Raw genomic sequence first — 19,486 nt, forward strand, 5'->3', positions numbered from 1 at the left:
AAAGTCTGTGGAAACAGAACCTGCTGATGAAGTTGGAAAATGGCAGAAAGTCCTAAGAGTTTTCAAAACCTAAATTAAGCTCCTAGTAAATTTTTGTTTATTTTTTATATTAAATTAGCTGATCAAAGTGAAATCAATGTAGAGATACTAAGATGGCTCTATACCTCAAAGTAATCACAGATCACCTGAAAAACAAAGCTCACTATCTCAGTGGTTAGGCAAGTATTATTTGTACAGCAAGCCATAAAATTTCAACTCTGGCAAGTGAGCAGTGACAAGGAGAACACACCTGTGAAGTGTTCAGTAAATTCTTGCTCCAGTTTTGTGGCTCTCTCAAATGTCTTCTTGGCTTGCTCTTCTGTTAAGCGTTTATTCATTTCCCTGAAATGGCAAACATTATAGCTCTTTTAAACCAATACAACATACTTGGAGTCTTTAAGGTTTTAAACTGTTGTTTGAATATTAATACTAATACATGGATTAAACCCTAAAGACTCCAAGCAAAGACTGTAGTGGAAATGAGCTGTTCTGGCATTATGTTGCATGGAATTTAACACAATGACATTTGTTTTCAAGCCCTTTAATTTGGATAAGAAGCCCCATTTTAAAGTCCCTAAAAATTAAAGTCAGGGAATTAAATATTATTTAAAACATAAACATTATAATTGTCTGCATATAACTTGCAGTTGCCTTTTCAAATACAACAGTCTCAAACAATTTAGCCTGAGGTACTTTACTTTTACTCACATGATATTTTCCACTGTTTTGGGTTTAATAAAAATGGAGATTGGGTACAGCTGGGCAATCTGCAACCTCTTGATCGCATTACCAGAAACATCAAGAATGCAATGTTTACCCTAAAAAGTGAGAGAGAAAGGAATATGGCACTAAGCAAACTTTAAGTCACAAGTAGCATAGCATAATAATTTAGAAGAGAAAACATGCCTCTACTGAAACCAAGAAAATGAGAGTATTTGCATCAATGATACTGTGATTTCACCACTTTGGCACAAGGTCCCCCAATCTCCTCTGCTCAATCCCACAAAATTTGAGATGTTCCTGACCCTTCTTTCTTCATTCCTTTCTTCATCACAGCTTGCAGCCCAATCAGCAATGCAGAACTGTACAGTGGAACAGCTGGACTTCAATCACACCACCAACATTTTTTATTTTGCTTTGTTTTCGTACTAATTTGAGGACGCTTTAGCGAGGTGGCCATGTCACAGATGTGATTTAGAGAAGAGCCAGATGACTTAACTGGCATACCTGAGGGAGTGCCCACCCTGGCTGGCAGGGAAATATGCCACCATATTCAGGTGGAACTGCAGAAAAGCCCTTTCCTCTCCCAGGTACCAGCCAGTAAAAATACCACATTGGAGATGGTGAAAGGAATTTATTTGTGTTTATTTATTATCCATCTCTTGGAAAACAAATATAACTTGACCATTCCTTGGGCAGCCGGATGACAGTGTGGTAATGCTGCTTTCCTCCCACTCTCTATTCTCCCACTAAAAAGAATTTTCCAGCTTCATCTCAAAGGCTCCTCCTGTTCTCAGTTCCTTTCATCTAATATATGCTCATTTCCACCTCACACATTTTTATTTCTTTCCTTTCTGAGTAGCATAGAATTAATTTTGCAGACTGTCATTTTAGAAAGCTACAGGGGAAGAGGAACAGAAAACCACTTCTGGGTGACTACATTAAAGAAAAACTTTTTCTTTATCAGGACACCAATGTTCATTGCAGAAATCTGTGAGCCAGGATACAAACCCACAAGTACCATATAAACCAAAGGTTACTCATATCATACAACAGCATTCCTGAACTCCTGGGAGATCATTCCTGGAAAAATGTCTGAAATTACTGACATGCTTCTGCTTCCTGGCAGAAGAAATAACTGGGATCATTTACATTTGGTCTCTTTCCCAACAAAATCAGAATTTTACTTCAGGAATTTTTAAAGAGAAGTGTTCTTCCCACATGAACAATATGTATGTCTGTTTGCTTTCAGCTGATGGTAGCTGTTTCCCAGATCCAGTCCATGGGTCTGCATGCCAACTGGTAACATTTAGAAAAGGTGTCTGTAAGTCCTAGCAGAGTATTTTACATGTGCTGATCTGTCCACATCTTTAAATGTGGCACATGCTCCGAATTAAGAGCATTATTTGAAAAAGAAAAAAGGACCAAGTAAAACACTATTTGCTGTGTTTGGCCCAACAACTTAAGCCAGGAGCAAAAGGGTGGAGGGCTAGAGAGCCAGCACAGTACCTGTACTGCACCTTATGGGGTATAACCATGACAGTTTATTCCAAATCAGCAATGAATATGCATTAACTGTGGCCTCGAGGCACAGATTTGCAAGGTGCTGCTGATTCCAAAGGAAAGAAGATATGAAAAGTCTTTTCCAGTGAAGATGTGAAAGACAAGGAAAAGAAATACAAGTACATCATGTTACAAACATGTCTTCATGCAGGTAAGCTACTTTGCTCTCTGCACAGTGCATTCAGAATAATATTTTATATATTTTAGTTCCTTAGTTGCACTGCATCTGATTGAGAAGCACTGCACAGCAGCCAATGCCTTCTAAAACTGAACAAAAAGAAACATCAGAAAGCATCTTTAGCTGTGTCCATTGTGGGTAAGGAAATGAGAGAGACAGGGATCAGCTGGAAGCATGGGCAAGTGAACACAACTGAAGGCTATTTTAGGAATACTGTTTCTGGTTCTTTTGGGGTAATAGCAGTCACTTCTGCTCTCTCTTCTCCTAAACTGATTGCAGATAACTTGGAAATGATCTTTTGTATCCCAGCAATATAACCCACTGAAAAGACTCATCTTTTCAGCAAGATGGAAAAGAATACAAGGATGGGAACAACTTCAGATCAACCAGTCTGCAGCCCTGTCGTGATTTTGAAGTACAGTTCTGAAGGATAGGCCATTGTTTTCCAGAAAATAATGTCAGCTGCAACTAAGAAATTGCTGCATCTACCCAAAGTCCCATGGTGCCTATGCAAGAGATTTGACTGCATGGAGACATCTGCTAATACTTTGTTCTTCATGTCCATTTATGAAAGATTCATAGCAATTTTGTACCTTACTAATCCCCATGGATGGACAAAAGAAGAGAGTCAATTTCAGGTCCAGGATGGAACTGAAGGATTGTATTTGTGCTACCAAGTAAAGCAAATGCCAACTGATTTATAATGTCTAAGCTATTCAATAATTTCATCATTTAACCACAAATGATTGTTTCACAGCTTTGTTCAGCCTCCAATACAAAATACTGTTCATTTACTTGAACAATTCTGTAATTAATATTATTTTCTTTCCTTTTCTCACTCTATCCCACGGGGCCAGGTTCCATTCCATATGGTGACAAAGACAAGAGAAGAAAACATCATTTGCCCCACAGAATCTCACTGTGTTTGCCCTGGTTTTGCTTCCAGTAAATTCAGTTGCCAGAAATAGCAATACTCACCTATTTGGTCAAAATGGACTACAGAGTCAGCAGCAGAAAAACTCTCGTCAACTCAACATGGAACATTTGCAAAAAAAAATTTCACCACATGATTTTCTTTAAGACAAGCACCTTATTCTCAGGAATACATTTCCCTTTTTGAACTTTTTTTTTCAGACAGATCAAGTCAACTTCAGTAAGACTTTAGAAATAATTAGAATTTGCAATAAATAGTTAATTCAAATCACTTTGGGATAGAAACTGTAAGGTAATACTCAAAATATATGGATAGTTATAGAAAAAAATACTTATAAAATTGAATTCTTTACATTTACTGTCTTCTCGTTGTTAGCTAAAACCATGAGGAGCACAAAGAATAACATTTTTTTAAGTTTTCTTTTGTGCAGGTCTATGTCAAGAGGATCCTCATATTAATTAACTGCACCAGCACTACTCTTCATTAGTTAATGATTTGTGTATGTGAGCTAGGCTAATTAGCCTATAATTGTAGTTATTTCTTCTGCATTCTCTTTAAATGAGAGGGTTTACAACATTATCGTTGCTTTTTTCCCACAATTTAATCATGACGCTTTCATTATTCCAAAGCTTCATTATTTCCCTAAATGCATCTGTGACAATACACTTTGTTTCTAGCCTTATACAAATTCCTTTAAAAGTCAGAATGTTCCTAATGGCTTCTTGCCATTCTTCTCTTTCTCCCTGTCAGCACAGGCATATAATCAGCTCAGCAAATGAAAGCAAGTGGCACTGATTTACCTTTTCTGCTACTTCTCGCACTGATTGGACACTTGTTCCATAAAGGTGATTATTGTACTGGCCAGCTTCAATGAATTTGTGATCCTGAATATCCTTCTCCATTTGCTCTCGAGAAGTGACAAAATGGTAATCACGTCCATCCACCTCATAATCTCGTTTTGGTCTAGTAGTATCTTTAAATATAAACCAGTAGTTTTTAAAGCAAAACAAAAAAACAGTGACTTTTTTTTTACAATAACTAAAAAGCCTCCCATTTATATTGCAAAATTGTCACAAAGAGATTGATATTAAGATAGTTTAAACAATATATGAACTTTTTTTTAAAATCCAACAAATAGAGGATGTCTATAAAAAATTAAGAGAAAAATATAACCTAAAATTGCTTTAGTATTTGCTGAGACTTACGTGGAACACATGAGCCAAATTTGTCTGGAAATTCTGAGATCAGGTCATCATTTATTCTGTCTTTCATGGGTCCCAAAACAATCACAGGTCGAGTGTAACTGACTAATAAACATAAAGGAATAATGTCAGTTGTATTTTATATGACTGTTAAATTTTAACAGTTCATCCAAATAAGATCTCTCACACAGCAATGATTTTAATACTCAGAAGAATAGGTACTTCTAAAGAGAATAGAAACACACTGAAGAACATCAATCAGTCAATACCACAGTCATAGTAACATGTTAGACTTTCACTCTCAAATCTTCATTCTCAGTGATTGAAAATGAGCCTCAGATTATGAAGCCTTTGAGAAAAAAAAAAGCCTTCTCACAAACTAACATCCTAAATTCTAATGGAAAAATGAAAGAGGGGAGGTTTGAAAATCTTTTCAATTCAAAGAGGCACCTAGAGCAGCAGCGCAGTTCATAAAACTCTGTGTCTGTGTTGGGAGAAGCTTCTTTTCTCCTAAGGCCACAATGAAGCACTGGCATACAAAATGACTCAAATATAAATAGTTTCTGTAACTATTAACACCCTTACAAAATTAAGTGTAGTACCTTTTGAAAGTAGTTTAATTATTTATAATAAAGGGATTTTGGTTGAAAATTAGGTTTAAGCAGATTATGTCTAATCACACTGTAAGAACCTTTAAGACAATAATGCCTAAGTATGTTGCCATGATCAATTTCAGCAGTACAAATTTTAATTTTAGGTTCAATCTTTCAGCACAAATAAGTACCAATTAATTAAAGTCTGTCCTATTAAATATATTTTAATTTGACTCAGAGCTATTTCTTTTCTATTCTATTACTATATTCGTAAGAGAAATGTCTTGAATCTAGTATCTATTAACTTATTAATTAAATAACAAACATGTCTGCTGTTTCTCCCTTTGTGAGCCTCTCTGGTGAGAGGAAAACATTACACTGGAAATCAGTAAAAAGCAATTTTTTAAATGCAAGCGTGAGAAAATATTTTCTCCTAGTGATTTCCATTTCATTAAATTTTTTACTTTTTTCTGGAAAAAATCCATTGGCAATTATTAACTAAATTAGCCATATAAGAAAACCATTCAGAAATGGGAGACTGATTAAAGACATTTCAATTGAAGTTGGTAAGTAGACAAATGATCTATTCACATGCTTTTTGCTGTGCCAGAAACAATGAGAATGCTAAAGCAATGTGAAACAGAATAAAACCATAATTTATGAGGTTCTCACTGACAAAACTCTTAAGCATACTGTACTTTCCTTCCACAATATAAACCACACAAGAATTATTGAAGTAGCACACCTTTGGATTCTGCGCTAAATAATTCAGAGATTTTATTTAATAATTTATGCCTTTATAATTTATTCATTTGAATAACAGTAAGTTTCAACTTTAAAAGGGTGAAGAAGTTTATCCTGGTGCTTAATACATAAGGGCATGCAAAGCATTCTAACAATTAAGACTATTTCATACTGAGAGCTACAAACCTTCTTGTTGATTGACTGGTTCATATGACAACACATATTCCTCCTGGCCACCTAAAATGTAAAGGCAAAGACACATCAATGTATTTTTTTCCTAAAGGAACGTAGGGAGTCATTCCATGGACTGATGATACAGACACTGCCCAGCAATATGCATTACAATGATGCTGATGAGGGACACCTTTCAAGAGCCATGAATTGTAGACCTCACAAAGCTAAGCCAAACACTGAGCTTTAAAGCATAAGACACAGAGAGTAGAAAGAAGTTCCTGGTGTGGCTGGCATGTCAAGCTGGCATCGAGCACAAGAGAATTGTCAAGCATTGCTGAGGTGGTGCTCCCCACGAGTCCTGGATGCAAGGCATGCATGCTGTCATTCACTGCTAGAGCAATGCCTCCTGCATTGGGAACGCTCTCCACACTCTGCAGCCAGCATCTACAAGAACATTTTTCCATATTTATACATGGCTGGCAACCATGTATGTCAAGGTGAACAGATCTTTCGTTAACTTTATCATGAATTGACATTTCCATAAACATCTTCAGCCACTGTAATTCTACCAAGAAAGCTATCAATGTATATACTAAACAACTACTGTTTTATAAATTAATTTTTAAAGACAAAGTTGAAAGCAAATAATGCTTTGGATTGTTCTCAGCTCCAGGAAGCACATTAGCAGTGAATGAAACTAAAATAACAGAATCTTGAATTTTGACAGCTGTAGGCTTTTTAAATGTTAGTGAAAGCATTTGAAATATACCTCAGTTGCCATCTCTCTAAAAGATTGCTTCTAGTCTAACATTATATCTCTGAGTAAAATTTCTTTTAATGAAATAACTAAAAATTAACTGTGACAGCAGAGAATTTATAATTCTGAAGACACAAGCTCGAATTACATGACATTGCTTTGAACTGAAGAAAATACAGTTCTCCAATATTTCACTTGTCTAATTTTGGAACATTCTTTGATGTTCATAAGCCATACTTAAAACAGGCAAAGGAACATACAAGGCTACACCACAGTTTATGTAGAAACAGAAGGCAGAAGAATGCTTTTATAAATGCATATAGAGCTTCTATATATCTATTCTCTATTTCAAAGCAAATGCAAAAAGATATTTAAAATCTAAATATTACCATTTCATTAACAGAAATATTTCTCTTATTTTGCAATAAATTTGCACTCAAACTGTCCTACAGCAATACATGAAGGAAGACTTTAATTTCCTGAAATGTTGCAAATGAGGAATACCTTAAGACAGACACAAAACCATGCAACCTGTACATTTTAATATATCAAAAAGTTACTCATGCAAATGGATTTTAGAAGGACAGTATATACTTTCAGAACCCTTTTTAGGCTAGGGAGAGGAACAGGGAATCACCAACTATCAACTCATCTAGGAAAGATGCAGCTCACATAGAATTAGATACTTCTTTGGAGAAGTCACATTGCTATAAGGTCAAAGAAGAGTTATGCAAACTACTAAAGAGATAAGAACAAGTAAAAAGCATCCCCTGATTGAGGGCAAAAAGTATATAATGTCACTGCTTTTCAATTCTTTGGAAAAATTAGTATTAATAGAATGAACCTTTTGAACAACCGTACTCATCTGTAATCAAGATAACTTTCATATTAGACAGCAGTAAGAAGAGATTAAAAGAATATTTTAATAAAAAGTGCTCAGAATTACACATTGAGATAAACAAATCCATGACATCCATAATAAAATCATGGCTTCGCAAGTAACAATAAAGTAAAATTCTAACTAGTAGTACCAAAAACCAGCTTTAAATGTAAATAAAGCTAGCTCTCAGAAAAACCTTGGAAGTGAGGGAAGAGAGGGAAGCAGAAAATTTATGAAGAAACAGACATGGTTAGATAGTTTTGATGGTGTGTCATTAAAAACTATAAAAATATCTGTTTATCAAAGGCAACTTCCATATGTGCTCAATTCTGTGTTATTCTCAGGGAACACAGATGCCTCCCTCAATTAGTTTCTTTTCAATTACAGTCTGCAACAACACCAGCATTTTGCATACATGTATACACATTCTCTCCTTCAGTGTCATCATCTGGAAGAAAATATGTGGCTCATTACCTCTGAAAAGATCGACAGCCAAACAAATATATCTGTTAATGAACCACCTTCCTCATTATCCTGACATAAATTAGGTATTTCTGCAGTGCCCATTACACAGCAGGCAGCCAGGAGCTGAGCACTGAACCATTGCATGACTTTCACTGCTCCTTTTTTCATGTTTGTCTTCATGTTCCCTATTGTCCTGCTCTGCTCTACCATGGCTTCCAGCTCTAGCCTGCAGCCTGCTGGGGAGCTGTTCACTGGAAGTGAATAGTGGGATTCCAGTCCTGGCAAAGTGGGATTCCAATCCCATGTCAAGCACAGCAGAGCAGCACCATGCAGCCTATTACCCACCATGAGCATGGAGTGCCACTGCAGTTGGGGAACAGCAACCACTACTGGAGCTGATGCTAGCAGCAAAAGCAAACTGAGTGTGCTATTTTAGAGACACTATGTCTCCAGGAAGAGAGAGAACTAGCATGCTGATTTATCAAAACTGACTCCAGCACTGAATGTGTGTCGTATGCTTTGAAGACAGTTCATACTAAGCACCCACACTTAACAAAATAAATGAGCTGAAAGCAAGGGTAAATACATGTTTGCTTATCTGTGCTTTCATTGAAGTATATACATATTAAATCTGAGTATCAGTTGTGAAAAACTTTAGATACTTATGGCATTATTTAATGGATTACACAGTTTGGCTACAGTTCCAGTATTAAGGCTCAGCTACATAAAATTATATTTGTCAGCATTAAATTTACCTTTAAATTTAACATGTTTAGCTAGCTTGTGTAATTAAAAAAAATAGTAGATTCAAATTAAGCTGAACTAAGAAAATCACAGACAACAATAAAAAATGTCCAGAAAGGAAGTTTGCAGTGATTCTAGGGAGTTTTTTAAAAACAAAGACATGGAACAATTTGCAGTACTCCACCAAATACACAAATACAGATTTCACCTGAAGCTGACTGGGAAGTTCTATTTAACATGTAAATACCCAGAAAAGACAGACAAACAAAACAAAAGAAAGAGTTGCAAAACAAGGGCTCGAATAAACAAAGAACTTAAAACACTTACGGTAACTACTTTCACTATCGCTGGCATTAGAGGTTACATGCTCTGAAATTGCAACACAATGGGAAAAAATAAGGAACATACACCAATGGCATGAGTCAAACAAAAAGAAAATCGACAAAAAGTAATCCAGATGAAAGACAATACTCATATCAAAGTGCTGAAATCAATACATACTGCATATAAAAGTTTTAACGTACTTCTCATAGCTCTCAGGATCAAGCTTAATTTCATATGAAAGGAATTGATGTTAATAAAAAGAAAAACATTAAATAGCACATAAAATAAGATTACAAAAAGTACACTAATTAATAATTCACATGTTACCCTGCAATTTTTAAGTTTTCACTTCAGGATGAATTATGTTGTGTAAAAACCTTGGGATTATGCATTTCAACTTTTATGCAAGCAATTTATTGATTACATTTAGACTCTTGTAGAGAAAAAGCTGGATTAAATTAGAGGAAATATAGTGCAGCATGTAATACAACTTGCATTAGGTATGATAAGGCAGTTTTTAAAAGTCTGTGCTGAAAAACAGACAAGAAACATGTTCTGTTTATAGAACAAAATCATCTAGAGATATTTCTGGACCATATTACATAGTTTAAACTAGGTATGATCATAAGGCCATAAAGGCTGCTTATGATTTTATGTTCTAAACCATAGGGCCATAAATGCTAAAGTTTTCTGGTCTAGACCAGGAATTCCTTTGAAAGTAGCCATTTCAGAATTGAGAAATGAATGTTACAGCTACTAGAATTCCAACTTCATGATTGAGGACAGGTACAGAAGTGCACTGGCCCTTACAAGTAATTTCACAAACACTGTACCTTACAGTCATGCCCTGGGAAGAAATGCTATCCCTAATGACCCTTAGCCACATCCCTTTAGAGACTCCTTTTGCATAAGTGCCTAACAGTATATGTATTTAATATCTGTGATGAAAGCAAGGTCTTGGCTTTTTTTATCTGTCATTTTAATACATTTAGTGGTGGGGTATATACACACAAACATTTCTGCTAAGAGCAGGCAGCAACTTTTGAATCTGACTTGATTCAAATAGAAATGCAAGAAGTTCTTCAAGTCACCCCTATTAGCCCTTCACCTGGTCTAAAAGCATCATAAGTGTTCAAAATAGAAAAACTCTCCTGGCACTTGTTAAGGAAAAGTTGTGTTTGCTTTAAGTAGCTGTAAACATCAGAACCCTAGAGAGAGGAGTGAAAACTGTTACTAGTTAAAGTAGCACGGCAATGGCGGTACTATTACTGGAAAGAGCCATAAGGTTATTTTTAAATAAATAAAAATACGAGGACAAGAGATAAGTAACATTAAAAAATAATCACCAAATTAAAAACACAGTACTGTTAAGGACAAACAAAAAAGCACTGGTAAGCTTCTGAAAACAAAAAAAATCTAATGTGACAGTCACATAAACTTTACATGTTCCTGAAAGCAAAATATCCAAAAGATTACAAACTAGGAAAAGCTTATGAACCAGTTTTAGTTAACCTCCTTATGCCAGTGGAGCACCAATCTCAAAGAGATCTGTCCAAAAAAAAAAAAAGTGGTAATTTTTCAGATGGAGGTTAAAATAACTTGGGAGTATTTTGATCACTTACTCAGGCCTTTTGATCCCATGTCGTCAGGGACCTCCTGCAGAGTAGTCCCCAGAGGGCAAGCAATAAAAAGACAATCACAAAGAAAATAATTGTCAGTAATATATAAAATTGGCGCTACGACAGGAGACAGTTCCTAGAGCATCACAGGGAAAAATGAGTCTATAGAATTTGACTTGACTGGCACATGAAGTGCAATCAGTAATGCAAATGGCAGAGAACACAGTTTGTTTTAAACCTGCTCTGAATTAACAAATGTATGCAACTCCGTTTTGAGAATACACTTTTTTTAACTGCCGGCAAGAACAATGAAAATCAGAGTAACCTCTCTTCATTAGGAAAATCCAATTAGAATGAATGACTTTGATAAACCAGTCTAAAGGGACTGATTTGAGAAGCTGGTAAGCTCCATTATACTTTCATGAATACTGTGCTTTCTCCTCCAAGTCACAAACAGGGAAGCATCACTGACAGCACTGGAAGGCAGTTATCTCCTCCAGCTAGCCAACAGTATTGCCCAGTTTATTCCAAACTGGGATACTCTTGTGTTAAGTTTGATTTTCACAGCAAACAAAGGCTTGCCCTGGTTTTGTAGCCTGGTTTGCCAGTGGCACCAGGAGCTCCTCAGCCTGTTGCAGCTCATGAAACTGTCTCCATGGTAACACCCTAGTGCAGTCTAGCAGGCCCTTCTACTGTGCTTCGCTCTCCATGGAATGCCACATACTTACGGTCAATATCACTGGTTTCCTGCTCACTCTGGTCCTTGTTCTTGTAGAAGGGAAATTTTCGGGAAAAGAGGTTCTTTTTACGCTTGTCATTGAATGACTGCTGAAGAAGAGAAGGAGGGGCAAAACAAAGGATGTCTAATGTCTGTGTGAACAAAGGCCCAGAGCAGCAGCTTTGCGGAAGCTGACTCCTACAACCACATTATGCAGTGCACATCTCAGCTTAACACTCATCTGCTCAGCTCACTAGAAACAGAGACTGGGATCATGGCTTTGCTCAGATCCTCCATGTTTCACATGCTTAGTAGTGAGAAAACTGGTTCATGCTATAGAGCCTGACCTGTATTTCACAAATGTAGGTGTGCTATGAGTGTTAAAAGAAGTGGAAAACTAGGCTGCTGTAAGGTGGCCAAACCATAATGACTCAAAGTCAATTAAATCACTTATATTATCTCATTTAGGGGTTACAGTATTAAAAAAAAAAAAAAAAAAAAAAAAAAAAAACAACCAAAAAACCAAGCTGAAGCTTTTGCTAACAAGTGATATTATAACAAAACATCAAAAGTATTGGGCAGTGTTACCATCCAACTAAAAAAAGTCCAAAACTTGTATCAGTGTTTTACTATTGCAATTCATTGCAAATTCACTGAAAGGATTTACTCTGTTCTATGTAATTTTGCATCCTAATACAAAGATTAACTTGAAAAAACACAAGCTAATTTCTTTGGTTTATTGAGGCAATTATGTTTTTCAAGAGGGTACTTATAATTACCACATGAAAAACCTTGTATATATCAAGGATCATGTTCAGCAACTTGTGACATTAACTGCTTGTGTTGCTGAAGAATTTCTGCATCTCAGTTGCTACAAACATTTCTAGAGTTACTTACATAGACATTTACATCCATATAAATATAAACTATTTTTGTGCTGCTTGTCCAAGTGATGGAAAGCATCAATGCATTTTCATTCCTATATATGTATATCTATATGTAATTAGCACAGATTTTACTAATATCTGTCATATCTTCTGCTGAAGACATCATGTGACTACAGCACTTTTAATTTGATGTTCCAAGTCAATACAAAAACCTTAAAGTATAAATAAATCAGTAATGCTTTAATTGTAATTAACTAGAGCTAATACAGCTAACTTAAAATCAGCAGAAATTCCTTTCCATCTTTAGGCATGAGTGACTCATCTGACCAGTTTTGCAAAGACATAAAATTTGCCATATTTTTGTCATTTGGTTAGCAGAAAAAAACTACAGTAGAAAGGATGGTAAAATAGGAAAACACCCAACTTGGTCTTGAGACCCTGTGCCGTAGGGGACTATTTATTTCTAAGCTAAGCAGAGCCTATGTGCAGCAGGAAGTAAGAAAAGCGCCACAGAAACATCTTTTAAAAGGTATGGTAAAAAAGTCATGCATTCTAGACTCTATTAACAAGTGTTTCTAAAATTTGTAGCATGTTAGCTTTCAAGTAATTGTTTGTCTTTCTTCAGCCAATGTGAGCTCACATTCCTCTGTTATATGCAATGGAGTTGCAAAAAGGCATGTTATCCTTTCTACCAGCATTAAGTATGGAATGAATGACAGTAACAAGTAGGGATCAAACAGGACAAAGCTTTTTCAAATGATGGGCCACATTTTTTGGTACAATTGAAAGAGAATGTCTGTATTTGTGCTCCTTTCCTACAGTGCAACACAAAAGCTGCATCCTGCTACAGGACTGACAATCCTTCTGGCCAGACGTGCTTGGCAATAGCAGATACTTAAACTTCCAGTGATATTTTCATTACCAATGTTTTTAAAACCTTACTTAAAATTACAAGGTGTTAAAGGGGCACATGGTACCATGGGAGCACAATCAGTGACATTGAGCTCTGGAAATAACAATACTGTACTAAGGAGGAAATCCATAAAACCTTTAATTGCCTTACATCTGGGTTCGACTAAAACTGTTGTTCCACTGTAAAAACTGGTAGATTATCAATCTGGCACATGAACAAAAGATGAAGTTTCAAGCCAATAATAAGCCTGCAGGAACCATACTTGGCACAGGCAAATTTTTACTTATGGTCCTCTTGACCTTCTCTAACAGAAGTCAAGTTCAGTGCAAATAATTTCTCACAACCAGGAAGGGTAATGTAATCTAGAGAATAAGGACAACAAAGAAATATGCCCAAAGGAGATCCTTCCTGAGTATACAGAAAAATACTGTAATGTAAATCCAAAAAATAAAAACTCACATCTCTAATTGTTTCATTTGGGCAAGTGCATCAGTTTGGTAAAAGGAGACAAATGTGATAAAGCTAAAATGGTTCAGTTTAGGTGAGGTGGTGAGAATGGGGAATCTGTACAGTTAAAATAAAAGGACTAGCTGATTTACTGTGCTTCATAAAACATAATCAAGTTCTTCATTATAGTTTTGAAAATATTTCATAACAATTATTTTAACTTTCTGTACAGTAAGTCTTCCTGAGTTAATATGAAACTTTATATACTGCATGTATAATGGTCAGAGTCAGTTCCATTGCCAAAACAAAAGAGAAAATAAAAGTAATACTATACTGATTTCACATAAAAGATTAGCCAAAAGACTACTTTTAAAAGATATCATGATTAGAAAAAGGTAGAAGGATTTGCTTATTAGTTGAAAATGCATAGTAATTGCATTAAATTTTTCATAAGCCCACTGGCAATCATTGACAGTCATTACAAGCAAGAATATATTAAATCAGAAGCAGCACAGAAATAAGATAAATGTGTATATGAAAGGAACAAACAAGAATAAAATGTAACCATTTTTGCTCCAGATTTTTTAGGTTTCCTTACAATGAAAGGAACATGGATTTTAATGTTAGCCATCACTAGGATTCTTCAAGGTCTTAATGTAGAAATTTTCAAAAACTGTATAAAATTGGTATTTCATCTTGTTTATGGAGAATTAGCACACACAGACACAGGAAGGCACATGGTCCATGAGGACATGTATGGTGCAGTCAACTTACTGGGAAAATACAGAAGGAACACTTCAAGGAGAAACTCTGATGTTAAAACATTTACAGCTGAAGCAAGAGACTGTGAACAGTGCAAGTGTTTGCAAAATGAAATGTTACTACAGAAAAGGAACTGCAGTTCTACATCAATGGCAAGCGTAGTTGCTTTTCCACTCAGTATTCCATGCATTTCTTTGGTGCTCTGTTAGTACACAGGGACTGTGCACCAACTCTGCTTTTGTCACAAAGCTACTTCAAACACATCAGTAATTAACTGTTTGCAGTTAATTGGTAGACACCCTCTAAAACCATGCAATTATCTTTCAAAGAACATGGTAACATTTGAAGAATTCCTTAGTGTACTGAAAAGAATCTGAAGTATTTAAGCCTCTCTTTATATGACTTCTAAAAAGCAAACTCAAATTACCGTGTCACTTGATAATATTTTATTCCAATACCAAGCTACAAAAGCACCAAAACAGAAGAATACTGCCAATAATCCAGTAAATCTCCAGGGCAGTACCATAATTGTGAATCAGGAAGTAGTTAGAGATACTAATTTTCTTTTAAGTAAACACTTATAGGGTAAAAACATGACATTTCATTAATAACAGAAACGTTTGCCATGTAGCAGAGGGACGTATATATGAATTTTAGAGTTTTTATACTTTGCAGTCCTACACTATCAGGATATAATACTGAGGCTTTAATATTTGATGTGCTTTCTGAAGTTATGAAAACATTGTAACTGAAATAAGTTACTAAAATGCACTTGAGCATTACAATAATGACTAACCAATGCTACAGCATTAGTGCAATTAAAATATAATCACTATTTAAGAAATAGCTTTCTCAGGAGCTTAAAGCACACTTCAGATTTTTTGAAATGGCAATATATTATTAATTTAATTTTAGATGTATTAATTCTTACATCTAAAATGCACAGGCCTAAGTCTTGAATTTACTAGTCACATAGTACTGGTAGAAATGGTAAGGTTGTAGAATTGTTTCTCAAATTTCAGCACAGCCAAAACATTGCAAAAAAGCCTCACCCTCAAAACAATAAAAAAATTTGGCTGCTGTGCCATTATGAAATGCCTATAATTTTGGCTGCAAACATTCCTCTTACTACCTAAGTAGCCTCAATTCTTTCTCACTACTCATTCCCATCACATGTACTGTGACAGAAATCACATCTGGTGCAGAGCTGTTAGAAATGGCACGATTCAATACTTGGTCAGGATATAGAGCTCCTGCTACATTACAGTATTAGGAAGCATATATAATTCTATGCTGATCCTTTAAATAATTTGCAGTGTTTTGGCAATTAAAGTCTGCTTTGGTGCTCAGAATTATTTAATTTCTATTTGACAGAATTTACTCTTTTCACTCAAATCTGAAAGTGATTCTCCACACACAAAATCACAGAAAAATGTTACTATTCACAATCCCAGGTGTAATTAACACTAAATTAACTCACCCCTTTATCTCTTGTTTTGGAATTGAATTTCACTGTCTTCAAACGGGCTCGTTCTTTTTTCTCAACTCTACCACAAAAAACCACACAAAAATGTCAGAAATCAGCAAAACTGCAGAACTTCAAGTTAGCACTTGTTATAGGAGAAGCGTATTGGTGTACCTTTTGTACTACTTTATTGCTTATGACACATTCAGAAAATGGAAGCCTGCTAATGGAAAACTGTTATTTCTCAAGTGATGCTCTGTGGAATTATTTGGAAGTGTATTATTTGGAATTATGAGGAAGTATTTTGTGGCTATACATGTTCAATAAATCCAGAGAGTGCAATGAGGAAACACAATATAGTAAGTGAACAGCCTCAATTATCAATCAATAGCAGATACTAAGATTCAGAGCACCTAAACTCTTATTTGAGTGTCCAGTATGCCAACAAAAACCTCGTCTCCATCAGCTACCAAAGAATGTTTTTCCAGTTTTCCATGTTCTGGGTAGAAAGAATTCATGATAGTGTCATGACTTGAATAAAATTCATTCACACTTTGCACCTTTTTATACATAAATGGTTAATTATCTGATATTAAACCCACAGCTTACAGTGAGAACAGAGGTGGATGTGGACCACCTTTATTAACTTCAGCACACAACTCCTAGGGCTAAATGGGATTTTAATGAACTTTTCATTGATTCAATGAGAATTCTACTGCAGGTTACTTAAAAACAAAAGAATCAAACAAGTGGCTGATGTGGTACAGAATTAACATGAAAGAGAAACGCATATACAATATATGTATTAATCAGATCAGGTGTTTAATAGCAGACATCTCCAAGTCAATGAAGTGAGCCATACCTGCGTTTGCTTGGGATAACTCCAATTTCATCACTTTCTCCATCTGGAGTTACCTGCCGTGCTTGCCACCATTCATCATCAGAAGCATTAATGACGTGGAGAATATCGCCAAATTTGAAGTTCAGTCCTTGACTTGGGAGGCCACTGTCTTTAGTCTTGTCATAATCAAAAAGAGCTCTACATTGAAAAGAAAGAATTAAACATAGAAAAAAAGCAAGAAAAACCAGGAGACTACGAATAGCACAAAATATGAAGCAAGCTGCCTGTTCTATTCATAAATGATTGCATCATTCTGACAGGTACTTACAAGAAGGCTGAACACACTCTCTCATACACACACAGAATGTGTAGTACAGTACTCCCACACACTTCTAAGCTTTAATGAATGTGAAAAAACTTGATCCAGAGCAAACTTCTAGTGCTTTACAAAAGCTCTACAGGAGACACCTACTGCAATTCAATAAGTACTTTGCACAGAGCAAGTTACATGTCAGCCTAGGATAAAAAATGATAAGCAAGTATTTAAAGCATAGAGCATGGTCAAAACTCTGTAAAGTACACTTCCATATCAAGTTAAAAATTTAAACTATTTAGTAATTTAGTACAGTTTAGTACTGTCTTTAAAATAAAAATCAGTATTCATCAGTATACTGCTCACAGGAAAAATAACTTAGAAATATGATCTGCTCACCACTTTGTACCATAGTACCCAAAGGCAGAGAACATTAAGCAAATTCTTTTAGGAATTTCCTGACCCTTTTGAGAGAATGTCACCCTTTTTCCTAAGGTAAGCCTGTTTTCAAATAAAAGGCACTCACAATACCTGAGCAGCAGCTGCATGACTACAGTTTTATTAACATTGCCTCTGGCAGCAACACTGGTTTATGCAACTGAATCCTGTTCCCCTTTTTGCTTAAGAAAGCACAATTGTCTGGAAAGGCCCATGGTCCACCATGATATGGAACTGATCTAGTTTACAAGTCATATCTTTTCTGCCTTTTGGATCATTTTCTACCTAGACAAGTTCCCTGAGGAAATGAAGATATCTGCAGTCTGTTTCTCCCTGGCGCAGCTGAGGGTTTAATGAGGACATGGAAAAGAAAGATGACAGGAGTCTCTTAGCAAACAGCAAGAGATACTGCTCAGGTTCTGCCTTCTAAAGGACTTCTTTCACATTTGAAAATAGTTCATGAACCTCACCTATGTGAAATAAATGCTTGCATGACACAGTTCAAAAAATCCTCAACATTATTTAATCTGCCAGCTCACGTGCTGTCAGTGCTGCACTTTCTGAACAATACCCGAATTCAACTCACTCGATACCAAGCCAAAACAGTACCAAGAGATCACACTGTGATGATTTAAAAGGGTGTCATTTTCCTTGTCCAAATTCAGCTTGTTTCTTCATTCTGAACACTGGTCTTACATACCTTTTTCTGCTAGATTTTTAATATCACAGAAAGTCAAAACCTGTTTGCTCCAAAATGTTCTTCAGCTCTGTGAATTTTGCTTCCTCAAGCACTGAGTGATCTGTATGTGTTCATAACCAATAACTAGTTGTTTACAGGGAAAAAACTCAAAATATTCTGTCATACCAATTCATTTTCAGCATCTATTGCAAAACCAGAGTTGCTTAAGAAAACATACCTTTCTTAGGCTATAAAATATTTTTTTAAAAAATCCTAAAAGATTAAAGGTTTTAATGAAGATTTTTAGAAAGTCTAAAAAAAAGACAAAATTTTAAGGGGCTTCAAAATATTGAAGAGCCTTATACTTAAATAGAGATTAAGAAACTTATACTTGAATCTGCAGTACCTTTAGTTTAAGTTTATAAGCAAATTCAGACCTTCAAATTTGAAATACCTTGGAGGTTGAAATACCACCTTCCTTAGCAGTGCAACCTTCATAATAAGATATTTTGGGTTAATTCCCCAGCATACTTAAGAGACATATCCTGATTATTTTTTTAAAAATTAGAAATTTTTTGTTTTTTTTTTTTTTTTTACATAGCCAAAGTATTGCAGGTAAGAAAATGATACAGATGGGAAGTAGCTATTCCTCCATATTTATTCTACACGTTTGTTCAAGAAACACTCTGGACAAATGTAATTTCATATCTCAAAATAAACTGCACATAATCCAGTATGTACTTTCAATGCAGATTCAAGTTGTATACATTTTCACTGAATTAATTACATGCATCGTGACATTTATTTCCTGAGATTTCTTGTTAGCATTCAAGCAATGATTTTCACCAGCTCCACTTTTTACTTCTATTTTTGAGTTTGCATATAAATTTATAAAAGCTGTGAGCTTGGCCTAATAGCATTAACATATATGTTGACTGCATGAGAAAAGATGCTCAGGAGTGAAATGGAAGCAGAAATGGATAAAGCCATTATTGTCAACATGTGCTTTTCCCACAAGCTAAATGGTTACACAGAGCAGGTTTTGCACAATTAAAGGCAGTTTCATCAAACACATTTTCTCTGGTAA

At 35.5% G+C, this 19,486-nt stretch overlaps 1 protein-coding gene across 13 annotated transcripts in view; it reads right to left on the reverse strand.

The window, feature by feature from the left end:
- Nucleotides 1-19,486, reverse strand: part of DLG1 (discs large MAGUK scaffold protein 1) — a 140,182-nt gene that overhangs the window by 2,349 nt on the left and 118,347 nt on the right. For 4 of the 13 annotated variants that reach the window (XM_058812450.1, XM_058812445.1, XM_058812451.1 and 1 more), the window contains 9 exons: nt 16,991-17,167; nt 16,144-16,210; nt 10,940-10,973; nt 9,321-9,362; nt 6,160-6,210; nt 4,640-4,741; nt 4,235-4,407; nt 748-857; nt 290-381 (listed from right to left, as the gene is read on the reverse strand). In XM_058812450.1, the coding sequence (XP_058668433.1) occupies nt 290-381; nt 748-857; nt 4,235-4,407; nt 4,640-4,741; nt 6,160-6,210; nt 9,321-9,362; nt 10,940-10,973; nt 16,144-16,210; nt 16,991-17,167 (848 nt within the window). Of the gene's footprint in view, nt 1-289; nt 382-747; nt 858-4,234; nt 4,408-4,639; nt 4,742-6,159; nt 6,211-7,748; nt 7,785-9,320; nt 9,363-10,939; nt 10,974-11,664; nt 11,765-16,143; nt 16,211-16,990; nt 17,168-19,486 lie in introns of all 13 variants that reach the window. The other 9 variants (XM_058812452.1, XM_058812456.1, XM_058812455.1 and 6 more) reach the window with 5 other exon arrangements.

Source organism: Ammospiza caudacuta, chromosome 11 (assembly GCF_027887145.1).
Source record: "Ammospiza caudacuta isolate bAmmCau1 chromosome 11, bAmmCau1.pri, whole genome shotgun sequence".
Classification (NCBI taxonomy): domain Eukaryota; kingdom Metazoa; phylum Chordata; class Aves; order Passeriformes; family Passerellidae; genus Ammospiza; species Ammospiza caudacuta.